Source organism: Ursus arctos, unplaced genomic scaffold (genome assembly GCF_023065955.2).
Source record: "Ursus arctos isolate Adak ecotype North America unplaced genomic scaffold, UrsArc2.0 scaffold_1, whole genome shotgun sequence".
NCBI classification, from domain to species: domain Eukaryota; kingdom Metazoa; phylum Chordata; class Mammalia; order Carnivora; family Ursidae; genus Ursus; species Ursus arctos.
Window position 1 is genome coordinate 91,048,017 of NW_026622763.1, and position 19,954 is coordinate 91,067,970.

The following is a 19,954-nucleotide window of genomic DNA, read 5'->3' on the forward strand; positions in this document are numbered from 1 at the left end:
CAGGAACACCTGCCCCAGGGACTTAGCCCCTTCAGCCTGCATTCTTTTTTTTTTTTTAACTGAAGTCTTTTTGTGCCGTTGCAGTTTATTTACTGCCCCTGACTCTACAAGGTTAATTGGCTCTAAAAGGGAATCAATGAAGTGAGGAATATGATTGATGCATTCTTATCTCAGCCCTGCTCCCATTGTCCTTAGCATGACTTTATTAAAATCTGACATTCTCATCTAATTTCAAGGAGATTAAGAGAAAGCATGTTCCTTTCTTGAATAACAGGGGTCATAGAAAACCTTGAGTTTCCCCTTTTGTCCCCATGATCCCTTGAGTCTAGCCGGTCCTTATCTCAGCCTCTAGGTTCCTGTTTCCCAGGTGATGCTGGCAGAAACTGCTTTCTAGGTTGAAGTCAAGACAAGGACTTGGGTTTTGTTGGGCAGTGAGATTTTCACATAGAAGCATTTCTCCCCTAAAAATTGGACACGTCCCCTGACATCGTATGTTGATGGGCCCCAGAGAAAATTTTGTTGAAGGTCATCTACCAGGCTCTGGCGTTTGCCTTCTTCCTGGAACTCCCCTTAAGCCAGAGTTTGCAAATTCACTGACAGATGAGAGGGGAGTATGCTGGGTGGCTACGCTGAAAAGACATGTCTTGGTAGGCCTTTCATAAGGCATGTGACTTCAGTTCTTGTACCTTAGTGATGACAGATGGATCCCCAGTCAAGCCTGCTTCAGGTAACGGAGCAAGAGTGAGTCTTACTTCAATGGCTGGAATCATTCCCTTGTAAAATCCATTCCTGCCAGTCTTCTTTCAAAGAAGAATTGAAGGTGATTGTGCGCTGCCTGCCTCCTGGTCTGAGGAAAACCAAACTTCCCTTTAAAAGTAGAAATAACCTTTTTTTAAAAAAAACTTATTTGTTTTGAAATGATTTCAGACTTGCAAAAAAAGCTGCAAAAATAGTACAGAGAATTCCTATTTACCTTTTACCCACATTTATCAAATGTTAGTATCTCACCACACTTGCTTTAGTATTCGTATGTGAACTGTGAGTTGTTTTTTAAATGTTTGACAATAAGTTGCAGGCATGAAACCCCTTTACATCTGAGTATTTCCTAAAAACTTCCTAAATGTTTCCTGAAACAAAGATATTCTCTTAAATTGACACCGTATATCGATCAAAATCAGGAAATTAATGTTGATATAATACCACATACTGTAATGTTATTATCAGACCTACTTATTCAGATATTGTTAGTTGTCCTGTCACTGTCCTTTGTTTTAGGAGCACACATTGCATTTGGTTGTCTTGGTTTTTTTGTCTCCTCTGAGTGGAATAGTTCCTCAGCCTTGTCTTTCATGAGCTTGACAGAGTTGAAGAGTACAGACCAGTTACTCTGTAGAATGACCTTCAATTTGGTCTTGTCTGATATTTCTCGTTGTATTCAGGTGGTGCATTTAGGTCAGGAAATCACAGATGTGATGATGTGTCCTTCAGTGAGTCATATCACGAGGTGCATAATGCCAATTTGTGCTTTTACTGATGACAGGAACTTTGGTCACTTGATTATGGTAGCGTCTGCCTGGTTTCTCTACGGTAAAGTTATGGGTTTGTCTTTTTTTTCCAATATGTAGTTATTTATTTGAGAGAGAGAGTACACATGGCGGGGAGTGGGGGAAGGGAGAGAGAAACTCTTAAGCGGACTCGCGCTGAGCATGGAGCCGAAGTGGGGCTTGACCCTGAGATCACGATCTGAACCGAAACCAAGAGTTGGAGGCTCCACCAACTGCGCCACCCAGGCTCCCCAAGTTATGTTTTTTCCCTTCGGAATTAATAAATATCTTGTGAAGAGATATTTTGAGACAATGTGATTATCCCATTTCCCAATAATCTTTCACCCACCAATTTTAGGATCCACTGATGAGTTTTGCATGAAGCAGTTATTACCATGGTGGCTGCCGGTGGTGATTTTCTATTCTTATCGGTTGAAATTCTGTTGTAAGGGAGCATTGTTCCTTCTCCCCCATTTATTCATTCATTTATTTATTTATATCACTGTGGATTCATGGATTCTTGTTTTAACATAGTCTGATACTCATTTATTTTGCGGCTCAGGTTGTCCCAGATTTGGTTAGAGAGCCTCTTTAAGCTGGCTCCTCTGTCCTTCTTTTCCCCTTCCACCTTTAACAGCTTTATTGAGGTATAATTTACATACTATACAATTGATTCATTCACTACGAAAGTAGAGTTTGATCACTTTTAGTAAGTTTGTACATTTGTGCAACCATCACCACCATCTGGTTTTATTTCTTATTTTATCGTTTTAAAGATGTTATTTATTGGGGCGCCTGGGTGGCGCAGTCGTTAAGCATCTGCCTTCGGCTCAGGGCGTGATCCTGGCGTTCTGGGATCGAGCCCCACATCAGGCTCCTCCGCTATGAGCCTGCTTCTTCCTCTCCCACTCCCCCTGCTTGTGTTCCCTCTCTCACTGGCTGTCTCTCTTTCTGTCAAATAAATAAATAAAATCTTTAAAAAAATAATGTTATTTATTTATTTATTTGAGAGAGAGTGCACAGAGGGAGAGTGACAGGGAGAGGCAGACTCCCTGCTGAGCAGAGAGCCCCATGTGGGGCTCGATCCCAAGACCCTGGGATCATGACCTGAGCGGAAGGCAGATGCTTAACCAACTGAGCCACCCAGGCGCCCCCACCATCTGGTTTTAGAACACTTTCATCACCCCATAAGGTTTCCTCATTCCCAGTTATAGTCATTCCTTATTCCTACCCTCGGCCTCAGGCAACCGCTGATCTACTTTCTATCTCTATAATTTTGTCTTTTTAGAAATTTTATAAAAATGGAACCCTACAATATATAGTCTCTTGTGTCTGGCTTTTTCTTAGCAGAATGTTTTTGAGGTTAATCCAGGTTGTTACCTTGTATTGCTGAGCAGCATTCCATTATATGGATATATCATATTTTGTTTATTACTTTACCAGTTGATGGGCATTTGAATTATTTCTAGTTTTTGCCTATTAAGAAAAATACTGCTGTGAATATTTGTGTGTAAGTGTTTGGACATGATGCTTTAATTTCTCTTTGGTAGATAGTTAGGAGAGGAATTGCTGGGTCATTATATATTACAGTTTTTATGAAACTCACAGTCTGTTTTTCAAAGTAGCTGTATCATTGTATATTCCTATCAGCAATGTATGTAAGTTCCAATTTCTCCATATTCTGGTCAACAGTATTATCAATCCATTTGATTATAGCCATTCCAGTGGGTGTATAGTAGTACCTTATTGTGGTTTTAATTGTCATTTTCCTAATGACTAAAGATATTGATCATCTTTTCATGTGCTTATTAGTCACTTATATATCTTCTTTAGTGAAATACTCATTCAGATGTTTTGCCTATCTTTAAAATTGCCTATTTAAAAATTTTTTTAATTTGGTCAGTTTTCATCTTTTTTTTTTTAAGATTTTATTTATTTATTTGACAGAGAGAGAGACAGCCAGAGAGAGAGAACACAAGCAGGGGGAGTGGGAGAGGAAGAAGCATGCTTCCAGCGGAGGAGCCTGATGTGGGGCTCGATCCCATAATGCCGGGATCATGCCCTGAGTCCAATGCAGACGCTTAATGACTGAGCCAACCAGGCGCCCTGGTTTTCATCTTCTTGAAATGTGAGAGTTCTTAGCATATTCTGGATACAAGTCCTTTATAATTGCAAATATTTTCTCCCAGTTTGTAGATTTTTCTTTTCATTCTCTTGATAGTGTTTTTCTAAATTCTTCATTGATATAATCCAGTTAACAGCTGGACTGTTACCACATTTTCTCTTAAAACTTTTCAGTTGCCTGAAGTCATAAACATTTTCTCCTGTGTTTTCTGCCAGAAGTTTTATAGTTTTAGTTCTTACCTTTAACTCTCTGATCCAGTTTGAGTTAATTTATGGTGTAAGGTAAGAGTTGGAGTTCATTTTTTTGTGCATGGATATCCACTTGTTCCAACATCATTTGTTAAAGGTTATCCTTTTACTCATTAAGTTGCATAGGCAACATTATTGAGAATTAATTGATGTAAGGATTTATTTCTAGACTCTATTTGGTTCTGTGATCTGTATGTCTATTCTTATGCTGATACCACATTATCTTGATTCCTGGAGCTTTATACTAAGTTTTGAAATCAGGTAGTATATGTTAAATTTTGTTCTTTTTTTTTTTTTTCCAAAATTGTTTTTGGCTGCTCTAGGTCTTTTCCATTTCCATATAAATTTTAGGATCAGCTTGTCAATTTCTCCAGAAAAGCCTGCTGGGATTTTGATAGGAATTGTGTTTACTCCATAGAACAGTTCGGGAAGAATAGCCATCTTAACAAATTGAGTCTTCCAATTCATGAACGTGTTATATCCCTCCATTTATTTAACTCTTAAATTTCTCTTGGGAGTGTTTTGTAGTTTTCAGTGTACTTCTTTTATTTCATTTTTTACTTGTTAGTATATAGAATTAAATCAGTTTTTGTATACTGATCTTGTATTCTCTAATCTTACTAAACTTCCTTATTTTAGTAGGTTTTTTGTAGATTTCTTAGGATTTTCTACGTACAAGATGATATCTCCGGCAAGTAAGTATAGTTTCACTTCTTCCTTTATGATCTACATGCATTTAATTTCTTTTTCTTGCCTTATTGCACTGGCTAGAATTTCCAGTGCAATGTTGAATAGAAATGAGGAGAGTAGACATCCTTGCCTTGTTCTCAGTCTTAGAGGGAGAGCATCTAGTGTTTTACTATTAAATGTGATGTGAGCTATTTCTGTGATCTTATGATATGTCTCTGTCAAACTTTGAGAATTTCCTTAGTTTTTGCAGCATAAGAGACATTCGGGCTCATTTGATGCTTTCCCTGCACCAACTGTCCTCCAAGGAGCTCTAGTTTCTTGGTTTCTTTTATTGACAAATGGTATGTAGTGATCAGGGTCTAGGCATTAGGTGAGTAACAATCACTTTTTAACCTCTTCTCCCAGTGTTTTCAGAAATCCCAACCACCTAGTTATATAAAAACTGTCAGAGCCAGAAGCAAGGGTTTTCTCTGGGTATATCCCAAAGCACTTTTCAGTTGTTTTTTAGTGCCAAGTCAGACCTGCCACTGAAGAACCGAGTTAGTGGTAATATAATAAATTTCACAGAAGTGTCCAGGTGACAGGACTATGTCTTTTTATAAAAGAACATGATTTGTACTAGCTGAAATTTTGGCGTGGAATACTCGTTGCCCTCTCCAAGTGTGTCCCCCTCTTCATGGAAGCTTGAGAAGAGGGCTGAGGGAGAAGTTTCGATCATTTGGTGCCAGTCATAAAGAGCGTGATAACTGCCATCCCTTGAATATTTAGTGTGGACCATGCACTGTGCTTTATGTGAATTTTCTAATTTGTTCTCACCACTACCCAGTGGGGGTTATGGTACTTCCTTTCTTGTCTTTTCCCAAACATTCCGCTGTATGGTTTTAGCATTGAATGAATTCACTATTCATCAGAGCTCTGCTGGACATGAGTTATGAGGGGTGGTAACTGCTGATCCAGCATGGCTGTGAGGACTGGTAGTGCCCTGGAGACTCTTGAAATACTTCACACAAGTGACATGTGGTTGTTTGTTTTTTGTTTTGAAAGATTAAACAAGTAAACTGGAAAAGTGTCCCCCCAAGCCTGCCCCATCCTCATTTCACCCTCCCCCCAAGGTATCTGCCATAATAGTTTAGCGTATATTCTTCCAGACCTTTGGTGGTGTTTTGAGTTTTTTTTAACTATTTTATTTTAGTTTTTTTTAAGCAGGCTGCATGCCCAGCGTGGAGCCCCACACAGAGCTTGAACTCATGACCCTGAGCTGAAGTCAAGAGTCAGATGCTTAACTGATTGAGCCACTCAGGCGCCCCCAGATCTTTGTTTTGGCATAAACATATTCAAATGTTCTGAGAGCTGTTTCAGAGAGACTTTCCTTCCCAAGAACTCACTCCTCAGCTGCTCTGCCCTAAACTAACCTTTCTTTTCAGCTGGGCATTTTCCTGTTTGGACCTTGATTAAGGAACTTAACCAGAAACAGGCTTGTTTGCTTCTAAACCTGAACTCTCCGGGCAATAGCATAGTGTTTATCTCCCCTGTTCACCCCTTAAGTCCTCCTGTTCCCCAGGGATAATGTATAGGAGCAAGAAAGATATAAGATTAATAGCTCTGTGAAATGTGTTAGATTGTTCAAAATACTTTTTTCCAGATGAGGTCAGTGTGTTGGCTCCTAAAGTAATTTCCTCACAAGCTGTTGATTGGAGGGTCAACTGATGGTGGATCCTTTAGGCTTAGTCAGAGAGGGTAAGTATGAATGCCTTTGCTTATTTTTAAGTAGTGGATATATGTGGCTAAGAAGCGTATGTAAGTTGAACGAAAATAATGGGACTTGTGAATTCTTTAATTTATATAATCACCAATTACTCTAAGTTTAGGTTTGCTTCAGTTGGGTGTTTTTAAAACAAGGCTTCCATTAGGAGCCTGTGCGAGGCCGCCTACATATATAAATACCTTTCCTTCTTGTTCTCTTGCCTTTAATGTCTCATCCTAGAATATTTCCTGGGAGATGGGCAGCCCGTCTCTGAGGTTCTATGGGCACACACACAGACACATCAAGTGTGTGTCATCACAGTGCACCTAGAAATTTGAGGGAGATGGGGAGAAGGATCTCACATTGTGTCAGGAGCCCAGGGTACTCTACAGAGGACAGGTTTTATGACCTCAGGAGAAAACGACCCTCTGAGTGTATGCTGTCTATGGGGTTTGGCTGCCAGACATTATTTGCCAATCTAGACTTTGACTTTATGGCCAGAAACCACTATTCTCAGTGTGTTGTATTTTGCAACTATTTTCTCACTTCCTCTACTTCTTGTATTTTAGACCACCTAAGACTTTATTTAAAGTTTGTCACTCCTCATTCCTGTAGGAAGATGGGGTCATTCCCTGGCACTTGAGTGGCAGTGCTGTTGAGGGCCACCTCTGGGAAAAGGTGGCCTGTGGCAGCAGTCGGAGGTTCCTGGGACCCAGGTTGCCTGAATTTTCTAGCTAGGTCCCTGCTTTCCGTTCACATGGAGTTTTGATTTCATCAAGAATCTCTGTAAAGAGAAGGAAGAAGGTTGCTTTTTTTTTTTTTTAATTTATTTATTCAACAGAGATAGAGACAGCCAGCGAGAGAGGGAACACAAGCAGGGGGAGTGGGAGAGGAAGAAGCAGGCTCATAGCAGAGGAGCCTGATGTGGGGCTCGATCCCACAACGCCGGGATCACGCCCTGAGCCGAAGGCAGACGCTTAACCGCTGTGCCACCCAGGCGCCCCGGGAGAAGGTTGCTTTTAGCAGCCATTTCCTCATCTAAACCAGACACTACGCCTGAGGCAGAATCTGTGATACCAGGTGAGAACATTTGTATGTGGTACTGGTATGAGTGATACTGTTTACTTCATGTTCCCGAATCTACTCCGTGTAGATTATCTGACATGACGGACTTGTTTTGCTTGGCAGTTCCTGACACAGTCATCTTAGCCAACGCTGGCCGTCTCTTACTAGCAATGGAGCTCTTTCCCAGAAAGAGACTTTTACAGAACCGTCTTCTCATCTGCTTGGCCCCTGTGTCCAGATAATGCTTCCTTAGGAAGACAGGTGGCTCTTTTCTAAGCTGCCATCTTACACATCATGGGGACTGCGAGAGGAAACAAGAAGGGGGGAACGGCCATTGCAAAGATATACGAGATCTGGAATCCCGTTAGAGAGAGGAGAAGCCACTTTACTCTGGTGCTTGCCCAGCTGGCCTGCTTCACACTCTGCCTGGGAGCAGGCCCCCCGCAGCCTCTGAAGAGGGTGGGAGTGTATTCTTTGCTTCCCTCTTCCTCATTTGGATTAGAAGTCAAACTAGCCAGATGCCAGGCCACTTGCATCCAATATTCCTGGCACTGAGGATTCATGTGATACAATGCGGCGAGGCAGACACTGTATGGTGTGTGCAGAAGGGAAGAAGGGAGGGTTCTTTGCACCCAGCCCTGGGGTAGTGTGCAGTGGGCATCCATGGCTACGAGGGAAAGTGGGATTGGCCGTGGTGCTGATGAGAACGCATGCTCTTACAAGCTTCAACCCCAAAGGGGCTCAGTATAAACTGGGAGAGTGTTTCCAACCTGGGTTTTGTCTCGTTCCTGAAGCTTAAGGATAATTGAGGGGGCAGGGACTAAGCGTGTGTTTCATTCCTATTTACATGGAGTCAGACAAACTCGAGTTTTAATCTCGGCACCACTCATTATTGGTTGTTTAATTACAGAAGAGTTACTTAGCTTTTCTGATTCTCGGATTCATCGTAAGTAAATTGAATGTAAGGTTTTTGTGAGGATTAAATAAGAAAACAGAGGTAAAGAGCCTAGCATAGTACCTGGCTTTGTGAGGTGTCCAAATTAGTATTCATCACTGTTAGTGTGTTTCCCCTTCATTTACTGAACTTTTTCAGTTTATTCATTCAACAGAATATTGAGCACTTACTGTCTTCCAGACGCTGCAGGGAACATGAGCTAGCGGAAAACATTCGTGTGGCTCCTGGGCAGATGAGTGGCATGTTATTAAAGTTCAGTAGAGGCAGTGACGGTGGCCTGCACATGGATGAGGCATCCTGTGCAAAGTGGAGAGTCCGGGAAGGCTACCTGGAGGAGGGGGTATTCAAGCTGGTTACTTTTTTTTTTTTTAAGATTTTATTTATTTGACAGAGAGAGAGACAGCCAGCGAGAGAGGGAACACAAGCAGGGGGAGTGGGAGAGGAAGAAGCAGGCTCCCAGCGGAAGAGCCTGACGTGGGGCTCAATCCCAGAACTCCGGGATCATGCCCTGAGCCGAAGGCAGACGCTTAACGACTGAGCCACCCAGGTGCCCCTCAAGCTGGTTACTTTTTAAGTCTGGTGAAAGAGAAGGAAAAGACTCCAAGGAGGAGTACTTGTAGAGGCATGAAGGTCCGAGGTAGCGGGGTGCATGTGAGGAACCACAAGTGAGGTATTTTTCAGGCCGACCAGTGCAGTTTCATTTCCTTGGCACTCTTCGCCTGTCATTTTGGTTTGTCTGTTGGGTCGCGTCGGTAGGGCCAGACATGGATTCCCAAGAGAGGATGACATGAGTTGGGACTGGGAATCTGTTGGGTGTACATAACACACACATGTGGTCTAGTAAAGTCCCTGACAGACTTTGACTCTTCCCTGTGTCTGCTTCTCTACCATAAACGCACGGAGTGTAATTAGCCCCTGCACAGTATTTCCATAGTTTGGATTTGGTGGAGGTCCATTTTCTGTCCCCTTAATTTGAGGTTACTGGCATCAAAATCTAGTTTTAGAACTTAGGCTGTTTTTAGCCCACTGTCATATTGAATATTGACAGCAATGAGTTGTGGTTTTTGTACTCCCTCCTCGAGGAAGAACCCACGTAGGCCAGCCTTTGCAGGAGAAGGGGGTGACGTCATGTGGCTTCTGCAGGCTTTCTGTTGGTCGACAACACCAACAGTTCCTGTAGATGTAGACAGGAGTCGTGGATCTTCCTTGGCCATTAGTCTCTTATCAAAATACGAGGTCGTCTTCCTGGTGAAGTTGATGTTTTTTAAAACTAACTTGAACAAAACAATTCTCTGCTAATTCTTTCCCTCTAGCCACTGCAAAAACAGTTCCTTGGTAAGGATGCCAGGATTCCATTCAGAATTATCCCAGATGAGTGACTTCTTATAGAAGGGTCTTGTTTTTTCCCCTCTGGATGCTGTCATTTGTGAAAACTGGAGATTATTTTGTGACTTGGATTTAGAAAGTAGGCGACCATACTTAACAGGCTGTTTGGAACTCAGAATTACTGGCTGGTTTTGCCTTAGAGGGAACATGGAATGAGGGAACGTCTGAGACAGGCCCTCCCCCCTGAGATCAGCCCAAACTGATGCCTGAGACTTAGGGTAAAGAAAGCTCTCCTCCTTCTTCCCCTGTTTTTTACTCCCTGAACTCTCCTGTCCTACTGTGGCTGCTGGAAATAAGGTCACTTGAAGTAAAAATAATGTTGGTGTCCAGTTCCATTTTCTTTCTTCTTTTTGCCATCAACATGTGTGATGGGATTAAAGTCTATACAGCTGGCCAGACGCTTGAGGAGGTGAAACCACTGTCTTGGCTTCCGAGTGAGCCCCGGAGGTCAGCAGGGGAAGTCTCTGCTTGTATCTCAGCTGTCACACTTAGCCGTGAAAAGCAGACCACACCAGGGGCCGCTGGGAGTTGGTCAGGGACAAGTAGATGTCAAATAGGTTTCTCAAGTGACCCTCAACCTTTCAGAATTAGTTGGTGAGGAGGAAGACATTGGCTGGTTTCTCTGCCTGCCCACCCCCCAGACTTGCCTTTTTCCGAGCCACACCGGCGTTAGGAGAGAGAAGGAAGCCCCTCGGTGAAGTCACGGATGGTGAGACAGAGAGATGTTATTTTTCTTTGGAGAGAGAGCAGAGAGCTCCGAGGGAGTGGGAACACGGGAGTGGGAACACGGGAGCAGACTCCTGGGTGGAGTCGTCGAGTCCCGGTCTTGATGAAGCCAGCTCTGATTGCGTGAGGGCAGCCGGAAGACCACTGGAAACACTCTAGGGATCTGGTGTTCTTCTCTCGGGGTCCGAAATGACAGCCCCGGCTGGCTGCCCAGGGGCGACGGAGGCAGGGCTCTGTTGCTTAACAGAAGACCACCGTAGCGCCCTGCTCCTCCTCCCGGCACCGTAACTTCCCGATGGCTTCTCTCCCCTGCAGGCTGACGGACTTCGAGGATGCAGCCGCTCCTACCGGAGGGGCGTGGCACCTGTTCCGAGTTGGGCCCCGAGGCCACGTGGCCATGATGGGGGCCCCTCATGGCCTCAGCAGGAACAGAGCACTACAGTATTGGCCTCCGCCGGGGAAACAGCTTCAAGCAGAGTGGCCCCTCAGGCACCGTGCCCGCCCGGCCACCGGAGAAGCCCTCTGAGGGCAAAGGCTGGGCGCAGGCCCATCAGCAGGTGAAGCCGATCTGGAAGCTGGAGAGGAGGCACGTGGGGACCCTGTCAGCGGCGTTGGGCCCCGGCCTCTTGGGTGTGCCACCCCAGCCAGCGTATTTCTTTTGCCCCAGCACTTTCTGTGGCTCGGGGCGCTCGGCTGTCCTCGCCGGCCACGGCAGCTGCTACCTGCACTCCCTCCCGGACTCGCTGGGCGGCACGCTGCTGTACCGCCGCGCCAGCTACAGGCACAAGCCCTACCAGCAGCTGGAGTCCTTCTGCTCGCGCTCAGGCCTGCCGGAGAGAAGACCTCTTTCTCTCGCTCCGAAGAGCCTCCCTGTCCGACTCACTGCCAGTAAGGCCCCTTCTTTCACGGTCTCCCCCATGGCCCAGCCCATGGCGTCCTCGTCCACAGATCCATACCTCTCGCTGGGAGCGGCTGGGGAAAACCCTTCGGGGAAGAGCCTGGCCGCTGCCATCTCAGGGAAGATCCCGTCTCCGCTCACCTCCTCCTCCTCGTCCTACAAGCCCGTGCTCAATAACAACTCGTTCATGCGGCCAAATAGCACTAAAGTGCCTTTACCGCAGGCCGCGGAGGGCCTGAAGCCAGTATCCCCACCCAAGATCCATCTGGTGCCCTGGCCTCACTCGGGGGGCACCGGAGACTGTGCACTGCAGCCTGTGGAACACAAGGTACCCAGGAGCAGCGGCACCGTCCTGGGTGACGCCCCCGCCCGCAGCGCCCTGTCTGCCCCCGGCTCCGTGGACACTTTGACCACCAGTGTTGCCTCTGCCCAGTACAGCCGGAGTAGCTTCGCCGCAAGAGCAGAGCCGCGTCCGTGTGGCCTGGATGGCGACTTTGTCTCTCAGGCTCTGACCAAGGAGGTTCGGTTCACCGAGGCCGTGAGGAAGCTGACTGCAAGAGGCTTTGAGAAGAAGCCAAGGCAAGGCTGCCAGTTTGAACAGTCTTGTTTCATGAGCCCCGGCTTGCAGTGTGATCTCCTCAGCAGGAACCGGCAGTGGAGACCTCCCGTGGCAGGCCAGCAGTTCCCTCAGGAAGATGCCGGAGCCAGCAGTGCGATCCTCCCTAGCGCCTCGGACACCTTGGAGTTGGACAGTACAGTCTTCTGTACCAAACGCATCAGCATTCACCTCCTTGCCTCACATGCCAGTGCGCTCGGCCACGGCCCTGCCTGTGGATCTGCGATTGACTCCCCACCACCCGGAGAAGACAAAACTCCCATTCTGCCTTCTCCCCCTCAGCCCCTTGGTGTCGCCGACGTGGCCACCCGCCTGTCTTCCATCCATCTGGGCCAGCTTGGGAAGGAGGGGCTGAAGGAAGCCAGGGGGCCGGACTCCCCTGCTAGGGGTATCAGGTAAGTTCGAGAAAGTTTTTGATTCCTTTAGAGCAGCAGAATGTATACACCGTAATTTGGTGACACTGACCCTACATCCCTGAAGGGTGTTTTATTATTTGGCCGCCCTGGAATTTTGGTTTTCACTTTAGGGCAGAAGTTGGCAAACTGGACCAGCATGTGGGCCACATCTTACCCACTGCCTGCGTTTATGAATAAGGTTTTATTGACACGCAGCCTCGCCCATCCCTTTACTGCTGTCTGTGGCTACTTTCCTGTTAAATTGGTAGGGTTGAGTAGTTGCAACAAACTGAATGGCCCATAAAACTGAAAAGATTTACTATCTAATCCTTTGGAGAAAGAGTTTGCTGACCCTGCTTTAGGTTACAACCAGGAAGAAATAATACCAAATGTTGGGGCCTATGACTTTTCTACTTAATTCCAAACCAAATCAGGCTCTCTGTCATCCCTTGTTTGATAGCCGTTTCAGAGTTAGGGCATACACAAACTTGGCTCCTTCTCTCGTGCCTTGTTACTTCTCCGGAAGCGTGGTCCACCAGCGTGCTCTGATTTCTCAGAGGTCTAGGGACTTTTGAAATCAATTATCAGACATTCGTTGATGGTGATTTGTATGCAGAATTTTGCACTGAAGTGCTATGAGGGACTTCCGAGAAGATGGGAGACAGAGTGTGTCCCTGCACAACAGGGGCCATAGGGTTGAGGAACTATGGCTAGACCTAAGCTCTGAGGGCAAGAAAAATGAGTTGTGAGATCTGGGCAAGAGACAGCAGGTTGGTGAGTGGGGAAGAGACAAACACTGGGAGGTGATGAAGGAATGAGAATCTAGTTGTGATCTCTCTTACGGACTGGGCTGGGGCATGATTCTTTCTTATAGTTCACCCACAGACCCCCAGCTAGACCTGGGTGAGGCTGAAGATCTAGAAGAAGAGCTAGTAGATGGTTTGGAGGACTGCTGCAGCCATGATGAGAATGAAGAGGAAGAGGGTGAGTGAGTAAGGGACCCTCTCTTACCTGCAGCTGGGAAGTGGTCACCACCTGCGAGGGAATGGGGCTAACAGTTGTATACTGGGTCCTTGACTCACTTTATCACCTACAGTGATCATTTGCCTCGTGGGTCTAAGGGCAGCAGTGGCTTCTGGGAAACTGCTTCACCAGCCCTGCGGTCCACCAGTCTTTTCTCTGTGCTACTGACAAGCTCACGGAGGGCAGAGCAAGGCTGCAGGGTGGTGCCCGTGGCTCCTCAGGAAGGCTGAGCCAGGATACCCGAGGAAGAGCTGCCTGGGCTTGGTGGGTTTGTGTAGCAGGCTTTCCTGCTGGAACTTCTCTGCTCTTTCCCCTCCAGGAGACTCAGAGTGCTCCTCATTCAGTGCTGTCTCCACCAGCGAGTCAGTAGCAGTGATCTCTCGGTGAGTGTTGTGTCCATCATTGGTACAGGCTCGTTTGCCATCTCTTTAAGATTATAAAGAGAGGGGCTCTTGGGTGGCTCAGTGGTTGAGCGTCCAACTCTTGGTTTCAGCTCAGATCATGATCTCGCTCAGTGGGCAGTCTGCTTGAAGATTCTCTCCCTCACCCCCCTCTCCCCCCCCAGCCCCGCTTGCTTGCTCATGCACTCTCTCTCAAATAAATAAATAATCTTTAAAAAAAAAAGATTATAAAGTCATTAATGTTAACTGTAACTCATTTTTACCAGATTTTTACATTTGAGACTTTAATTTTCAAACAAGGACCAGTGGAAGGGACTAGAAGCATATTTTATCATTTGGGCTTTAAAAAAGTACCATGTTTCTTAGGCTGCAGTTTGGTCATTAGTTTCCAAGAAATTGTTCAAGTAAAAAGAAAATTAATAAGCAGTTAATGGAGAAACATAGTATTTGGCCATTCACATGAGGGTAATTGCCACCTTGCATTATAAATGTGCCCCACTATCAGACGCAGTTTCTGAGATGAGTATGCCACTAATTGGAGCTTTGTGAAATGCTTCTTTCTGAGGTTAGTTTTGTTAGGGGAAATAAGATGGACATTAACCTATTAATAATAAGAAATTGAATTTAAAACCCTCTAGCTTTATTAAATCTAGATTATTTTATTGACTGCCCTTGGTGGAGTCTGAGCGATATCTGTCTCTGACTAGGGAACCAAAAAGTGAGTCTCTTTATGTAGGCCCTTCTTTTATAAAACAGGTTGTTGGAGGATGCTACGGAACTGAGATGGAGAGGAAGGGGAGAGGAAGGAATGCAGGACTGTGAGGAAGTTACAGTAAACGAGGGCATGTCATTGTGCTAAAGATCTTTGGAACTTGCTAAAGGATCATATATGCCAGCTTTCGGGTAGAAAGGTAGCACTCCAACATAATCTTGTTCCCCTCACCACTTGCCGCCTTGCCTCATTATTAGTCTATTAAATATTATCAAGAAACCCCCTCCCCAAAGTATTAAACATTAAAGTTTTTTCTTTTTAAAAATAACTTCTACTGAAAATGTAAAAGAAAAACAAAGTTACAAGTATTGGCAATTGGTGAGCTTTGTTTTGTTTTTCTTGCAAAATGTCTCTCCTAATTTCAGTGAAAAGCCACATGTGTCAAGGCTAGCCCATACCTATCATACGCAGCACGCGCATGCAGCTTGCTCTTCTCCGGGTCTGCTGTGCCTTGGATGAAGCCACGGGGACCTTCCATGCCTTGGTTGGTGTGGACAAGGCAAGCTGTAGCTCTGTGCGTGTGATGGCGGCGGCGACTGCACCAGTTTCAGAGTGCCTCGGTTCTGTTACCTTGAGCCTAACCTGTCCTCCGTCCAGAAAAACAAAGGTGCATCTGGATGTTGACTGAGGACCTCTGCTGTCCACGTAAGAGAAGGATGTTCAACATGTGATCGACTTGGAGTCTCACCTTTTCCACACTTAGTGACGCTCTAGCTTTGTCTTCAGGCCTCCTGTGAGACAGCGGCACGGCCCTTTACTTAACTCTTCTGATTTACGTAAAGATAAAATTCTCAAAAGGTGTTTGCTCATAATTCGTTTGTTGATTAATTTAACCCCTACAAGATGTACAGACCTTCTTATCTATACAAGGCTGAAAAGGTGGATTTTCAACCAAATGGAGGTTGATGAATTCCAAACCACTTTGCATTGTGAGGATGACTAAAATCAGAAATACTTTTGGATTGCTAAAATCATTTTTTCCAAATTGTGGGAGATTTCTGTGCTTTATTATAGAAAAGTTGACAGTTATAGAAAGGTCATTGAAAACGCTGTCTCTATTTCTCTACCTAGCAGTAGTTTATTGCCTTTCCTGTTTCATAGTCTTTTTCTAAGAATCACTTAATTTTAGAGCTGGAGGTCATTAAGTCCAGCCTCTTTTTTTCAGATATGAATATTGAGGACCAGAGAAGTTAACTGTTGTGGGGTCACAGTCTCCAACACTGGTAGACCAGAAGCCAGGCGCCTGAGGATGATCCGTCCAGTACTCTCGAGAGGCAGCCAACAAACATTTTCTGCCTTTTTTTCCTTAAACTTTTGATTTTGAGACAATTGCAGACTCACATGCAATTGTAAAAAATAATACGGAGATCCCCTGAACCCTTTACTCAGTTTCCCCCAGTGGTGACATCTGGCAAAACTAATACGATGCAGTACAGCCAAGATGTTAACATTAGTCAAGGCTCAAATATGTCCACGATGCAGGAATCCCTCCTGTTGCCCTAATAGCCACACCTGCTTCCCTCCTATGACCAGCCCCTCCTTAATGCTTGGCGACCACTAATCTGTTCTATAATAATTTAGTCGTTTCAAGAATATTATACAAATAGAATGATTGCCGTATGTAACTTTTGGGGATGGGCTTTTTTTACTCGGCCTGTTTGCTGCAGATTTATCCAGGCTGTTGCAGGCATTGCTGAGTAGTGTTGTGTGGTGTGGATGTATGCACCACGGTACGTTTACCTGGTGAAGGGTATTTGCGTTACTTCCAGTTTGGGCTCTTACAAATAAAGCTGCTGTAAACCTCATGTACATATATTTTTTTTAATTTTTTTTATTTTTTTAAGTAATCTCTACACCCAATGTGGGGCTCAAACTCACGACCCCGAGATTAAGAGTCACAGGCTCTACCAAGGGAGCCAACCAGGCAGCCCTCTTGTACATATTTTTGTGTGAACATAAGTCTTCATCCCTCTGAGATCAATGTCCTGGAGTGCAGTTGCTGGGTCATATGGTAGTTGCATGTTTTAGTGTTTGTTTTGGGCTTTTTTTTTTTTTAAGATTGTATTTATTTATTGAGAGAGTGAGCACTAGCAGGGGGAGGAGCAGGGGGGGGGTGGAGAGAATCTCAAGCTGACTCTGAGCTGAGTGCAGAGCCTGGTGTGGGGCTGGACCTCACAACCCTGAGATTGTGACCTAGTCCACCGACCCAGCCACCCAAGTGCCCCACTTGTTTAGTTTTTTAAGAAACTGCCAAAACTTTTCCAGAGTGGCTATACCATTTTACATTCCTATCTTGTCTTTGTTTCTAAATCTTAACTCCTTCTCCTTGATTTTCAGCAATCTTAAATTCGCAAACTCTGTGAATTAAAAGCCTTTGAAATAAACTATTTGGGAAATGAGGAATTGAGGGTTGAATTCATTGGAATTATTTAACTGAGAATTAGTATTTAACTTGACCCAGTCTCATTCTTTAAAGATCTTGAAGATTTGAAACACTGAAGTATTGTCCGTACTGGTGCCTCTTTCCGTTGCTCTGCGCAGTAGCGGGTGGAATAAGCTGATACGGTAAATCTTTGAGGGTCATGTCAGCTCCGTCGAGAGAGTCACATCTATTTTCTCCTTTCCCGATGCTATTTAAAGACATGGTCTGGGTCTGTCCGCGTGTTCCCGATACATAGTTGAGGGGTTCAGTTTTTAGAGATCCCTTGAGATCGCCTTGGCCGAGGCACTGTTGGAGCAACAGCTGGAGCCCGTGGCCCACTGCCCCAGATTCCCTGACCCGTGTTACCTCACTGTTACATAAAAACCTGTGTCCGTGATCATTTCCAGAATGGAGAAGAGCCTTCATCATCTGCATATCTTCAGATTAACCTACACATAAAATGAGTTAGAAGTATCCCTATTTCTTTTCTTTCTGTTGCTTTTTTTCCTTTTTCTGTTTAAAGCTCTCTATACTTCTTCCTAGGTCTTTTCTGCTCTTCCTTCTTTTTCGTTCTCCATATCAATTGTTTTCTCTCCTCATTTACTCCTTTGTTCAAGTGTCGCGTACCTGCTCTCAGAACCACTCTTTCCAGGGGCTTCCCCTGCCTGTGGCTTGTCACCGGAGATTTTGGAGCTGTATCACGGAAGGAAGTACCGGAAGATCTGGTCTTTAGGTGACATGTAACGGTGTTAGCCCTGGCACTGTATGGATTCCTGCTTGCAAAATAATTACTGAGTACTTGTCTTTGTAGAATCACAATGTGAAAGGCCGCACCCCGAAAGAAATGACACAGTCACAGCACTTCAGGGCTGTGGTCTCCCCTTTCTCTACCACACATCTGTTTTGCATCCTAGGAGCTGTGCGGAGATTCTAACCAAGCCCCTCTCCAGTGAGAAAGTTGTCCGACCAGCCCTCATCTACAGCCTCTTTCCCAACGTGCCCCCTACCATCTATTTTGGCACCCGGGATGAGAGAGGTAACCCTGGCCAAGTGGCTAAGCCCAGAAGTGCCCCCAGGAGAAGGATGCTAGCGAAGTTAGGAGGAGGTGGCAGTAGGGTGCAAGGGGCTTTCCAGAATGGCCTTTCTGGTGCTCGGTTCCTTGCCTGGTTCACCAGTCTGATAACGGGGAACTTCTCCATGTCTGTCCCTGAGCTGACCCTTGTCAGCCCCATAATCTCATGCTTCATTCTTGTCCTCTAACCTTGCTTCTTCTCCCTTCCAACCTCCCTCCTATCCGCGTTCCTCACCCCACTGTGGCCCCCCTTTCTGTCACCAAGGGTGTGCCTTTGAAACTCTGGCCTGGAACACTCCTTAGTGACATGTCTCGCTAGGGAACGCTGAGCAGCTGTGCCACCTTTCCACTTCTAACCCTGACTCTCCCGCTCTTCTTCACCTCCCGCCCCCTTTTCCCAGTGGAGAAACTTCCCTGGGAGCAGAGGAAACTGCTCCGGTGGAAGATGAGCACAGTGACCCCCAACATTGTCAAGCAGACCATTGGACGGTCCCACTTCAAAATCAGCAAAAGTGAGTCACCAGCCTTACTGCGAGCCTGTCCTCTGCCCTGACAGGTGGGCTCCGGATGGGAGGAGGGCCCGAGATACGTCCTGCTGTACGGGCGCCCTGGCCTGGAGTTGCCACCTCCTAGGAAGACGCAGCTCTGAAATCTCACCAGGCCGGAGCCTGGTCCTCAGAGTTAGAAGACAGAGAGCCGTTCTGTTCCTGACTCTAGAGTCTCATGTAGGACAGCTCCATGGTGACTCTTAGGAAACTGGGTCTGGGAGCTGTGCCCAGGTCTAGCGGTATTTCTGGGGCCTCTGAGCCTCTCTGTCCCAAGGACTGAGCTGCTAGCAGGACTGACTCCCTGATGTGCCTTCTGTAGGAAATGATGACTGGCTAGGCTGCTGGGGTCACCACATGAAGTCTCCTAGTTTCCGATCCATTCGGGAGCATCAGAAGGTAGGGGTCCTTTCTGGGGAGCCCCTCCCCTGGACTTCGGGCTAGGCAGGAGGAGGTTGGTGTGGGCCGTGGGGAAAAAGGAGATGACCACGGAGAAGCCAGGAACGTGCACAGAGGAGCGGAGGTGGTGCGGGAGGAGGGGGGCAGCGGGGCCCTCGCGGGTGCCATACAGCTCCGGGCAGCTGCAGCCCCCTAAAGACACTTTTCTCCTCTGGTGTGTCTTGGGATATGGCACTATTTCCGTGAATCATGTCTCTCCTGTGACTACTGTGCATTGCCTCTGGTCCTCCAAGCTGGATACGCACAGAGAACTCTGGTCTCATGTTGCGACAAAGGAGTCCCTTGCCCCCAGACTTAGCGAAGGCCGAGTACTTTCCTGTCTTCGCCCTACAGGCTGTTACTATAAAAGACTTAAAACAGCTTTTTCTTTGCACTTAAGGGGAATAATAGCATGTCTGGCTTAATCACTGTTCTCTGGCTATTCATGAGCTATCAGCTCCTTGGGGGCACTCCATTTTGATGTGTTTTGTTTGTGTTTTAATCATCTTTTGGTGAGTGCTCGGCAAGAGAGTACTTACCATCAGATGGCGGTGGGCAGATGGATCAGGAGCTCAGAGTGTCGCTAAGGAGGTTGGAAGGACACCCGAGAGTCTTGCTGTCTTCCTGGCCTCACCTCGGCCCTCTCCCTGCTCTCACCCTTTGTCCCTTCTGTAGCTAAACCACTTCCCAGGTTCCTTCCAGATTGGGCGAAAGGACCGACTGTGGCGGAACCTGTCTCGCATGCAGAGCCGCTTTGGCAAGAAGGAGTTCAGCTTCTTCCCTCAGTCCTTCATCCTGCCCCAGGATGCCAAGCTCCTGCGCAAAGCCTGGGAGAGCAGCAGCCGCCAAAAGTGGATTGTTAAACCGGTGAGTGGATGGCGGCGGGCGG

The 19,954-nt window shown here is 46.2% G+C and overlaps 1 protein-coding gene across 3 annotated transcripts in view; it reads left to right on the forward strand.

Moving 5' to 3' along the window:
- TTLL4 (tubulin tyrosine ligase like 4) overlaps positions 1–19,954 on the forward strand; it is a 37,264-nt gene that overhangs the window by 9,739 nt on the left and 7,571 nt on the right. The window contains exons 1-9 of one of the 3 annotated variants that reach the window (XM_057304861.1): positions 4,557–4,612; positions 6,250–6,344; positions 10,799–12,392; positions 13,267–13,376; positions 13,735–13,798; positions 17,925–18,046; positions 18,484–18,594; positions 18,950–19,026; positions 19,741–19,932. In XM_057304861.1, the coding sequence (XP_057160844.1) occupies positions 10,897–12,392; positions 13,267–13,376; positions 13,735–13,798; positions 17,925–18,046; positions 18,484–18,594; positions 18,950–19,026; positions 19,741–19,932 (2,172 nt within the window). In that variant the 5' untranslated portion in view covers positions 4,557–4,612; positions 6,250–6,344; positions 10,799–10,896. Of the gene's footprint in view, positions 1–3,427; positions 7,432–10,798; positions 12,393–13,266; positions 13,377–13,734; positions 13,799–17,924; positions 18,047–18,483; positions 18,595–18,949; positions 19,027–19,740; positions 19,933–19,954 lie in introns of those variants that run through there. The other 2 variants (XM_048214342.2, XM_026491931.4) reach the window with 2 other exon arrangements.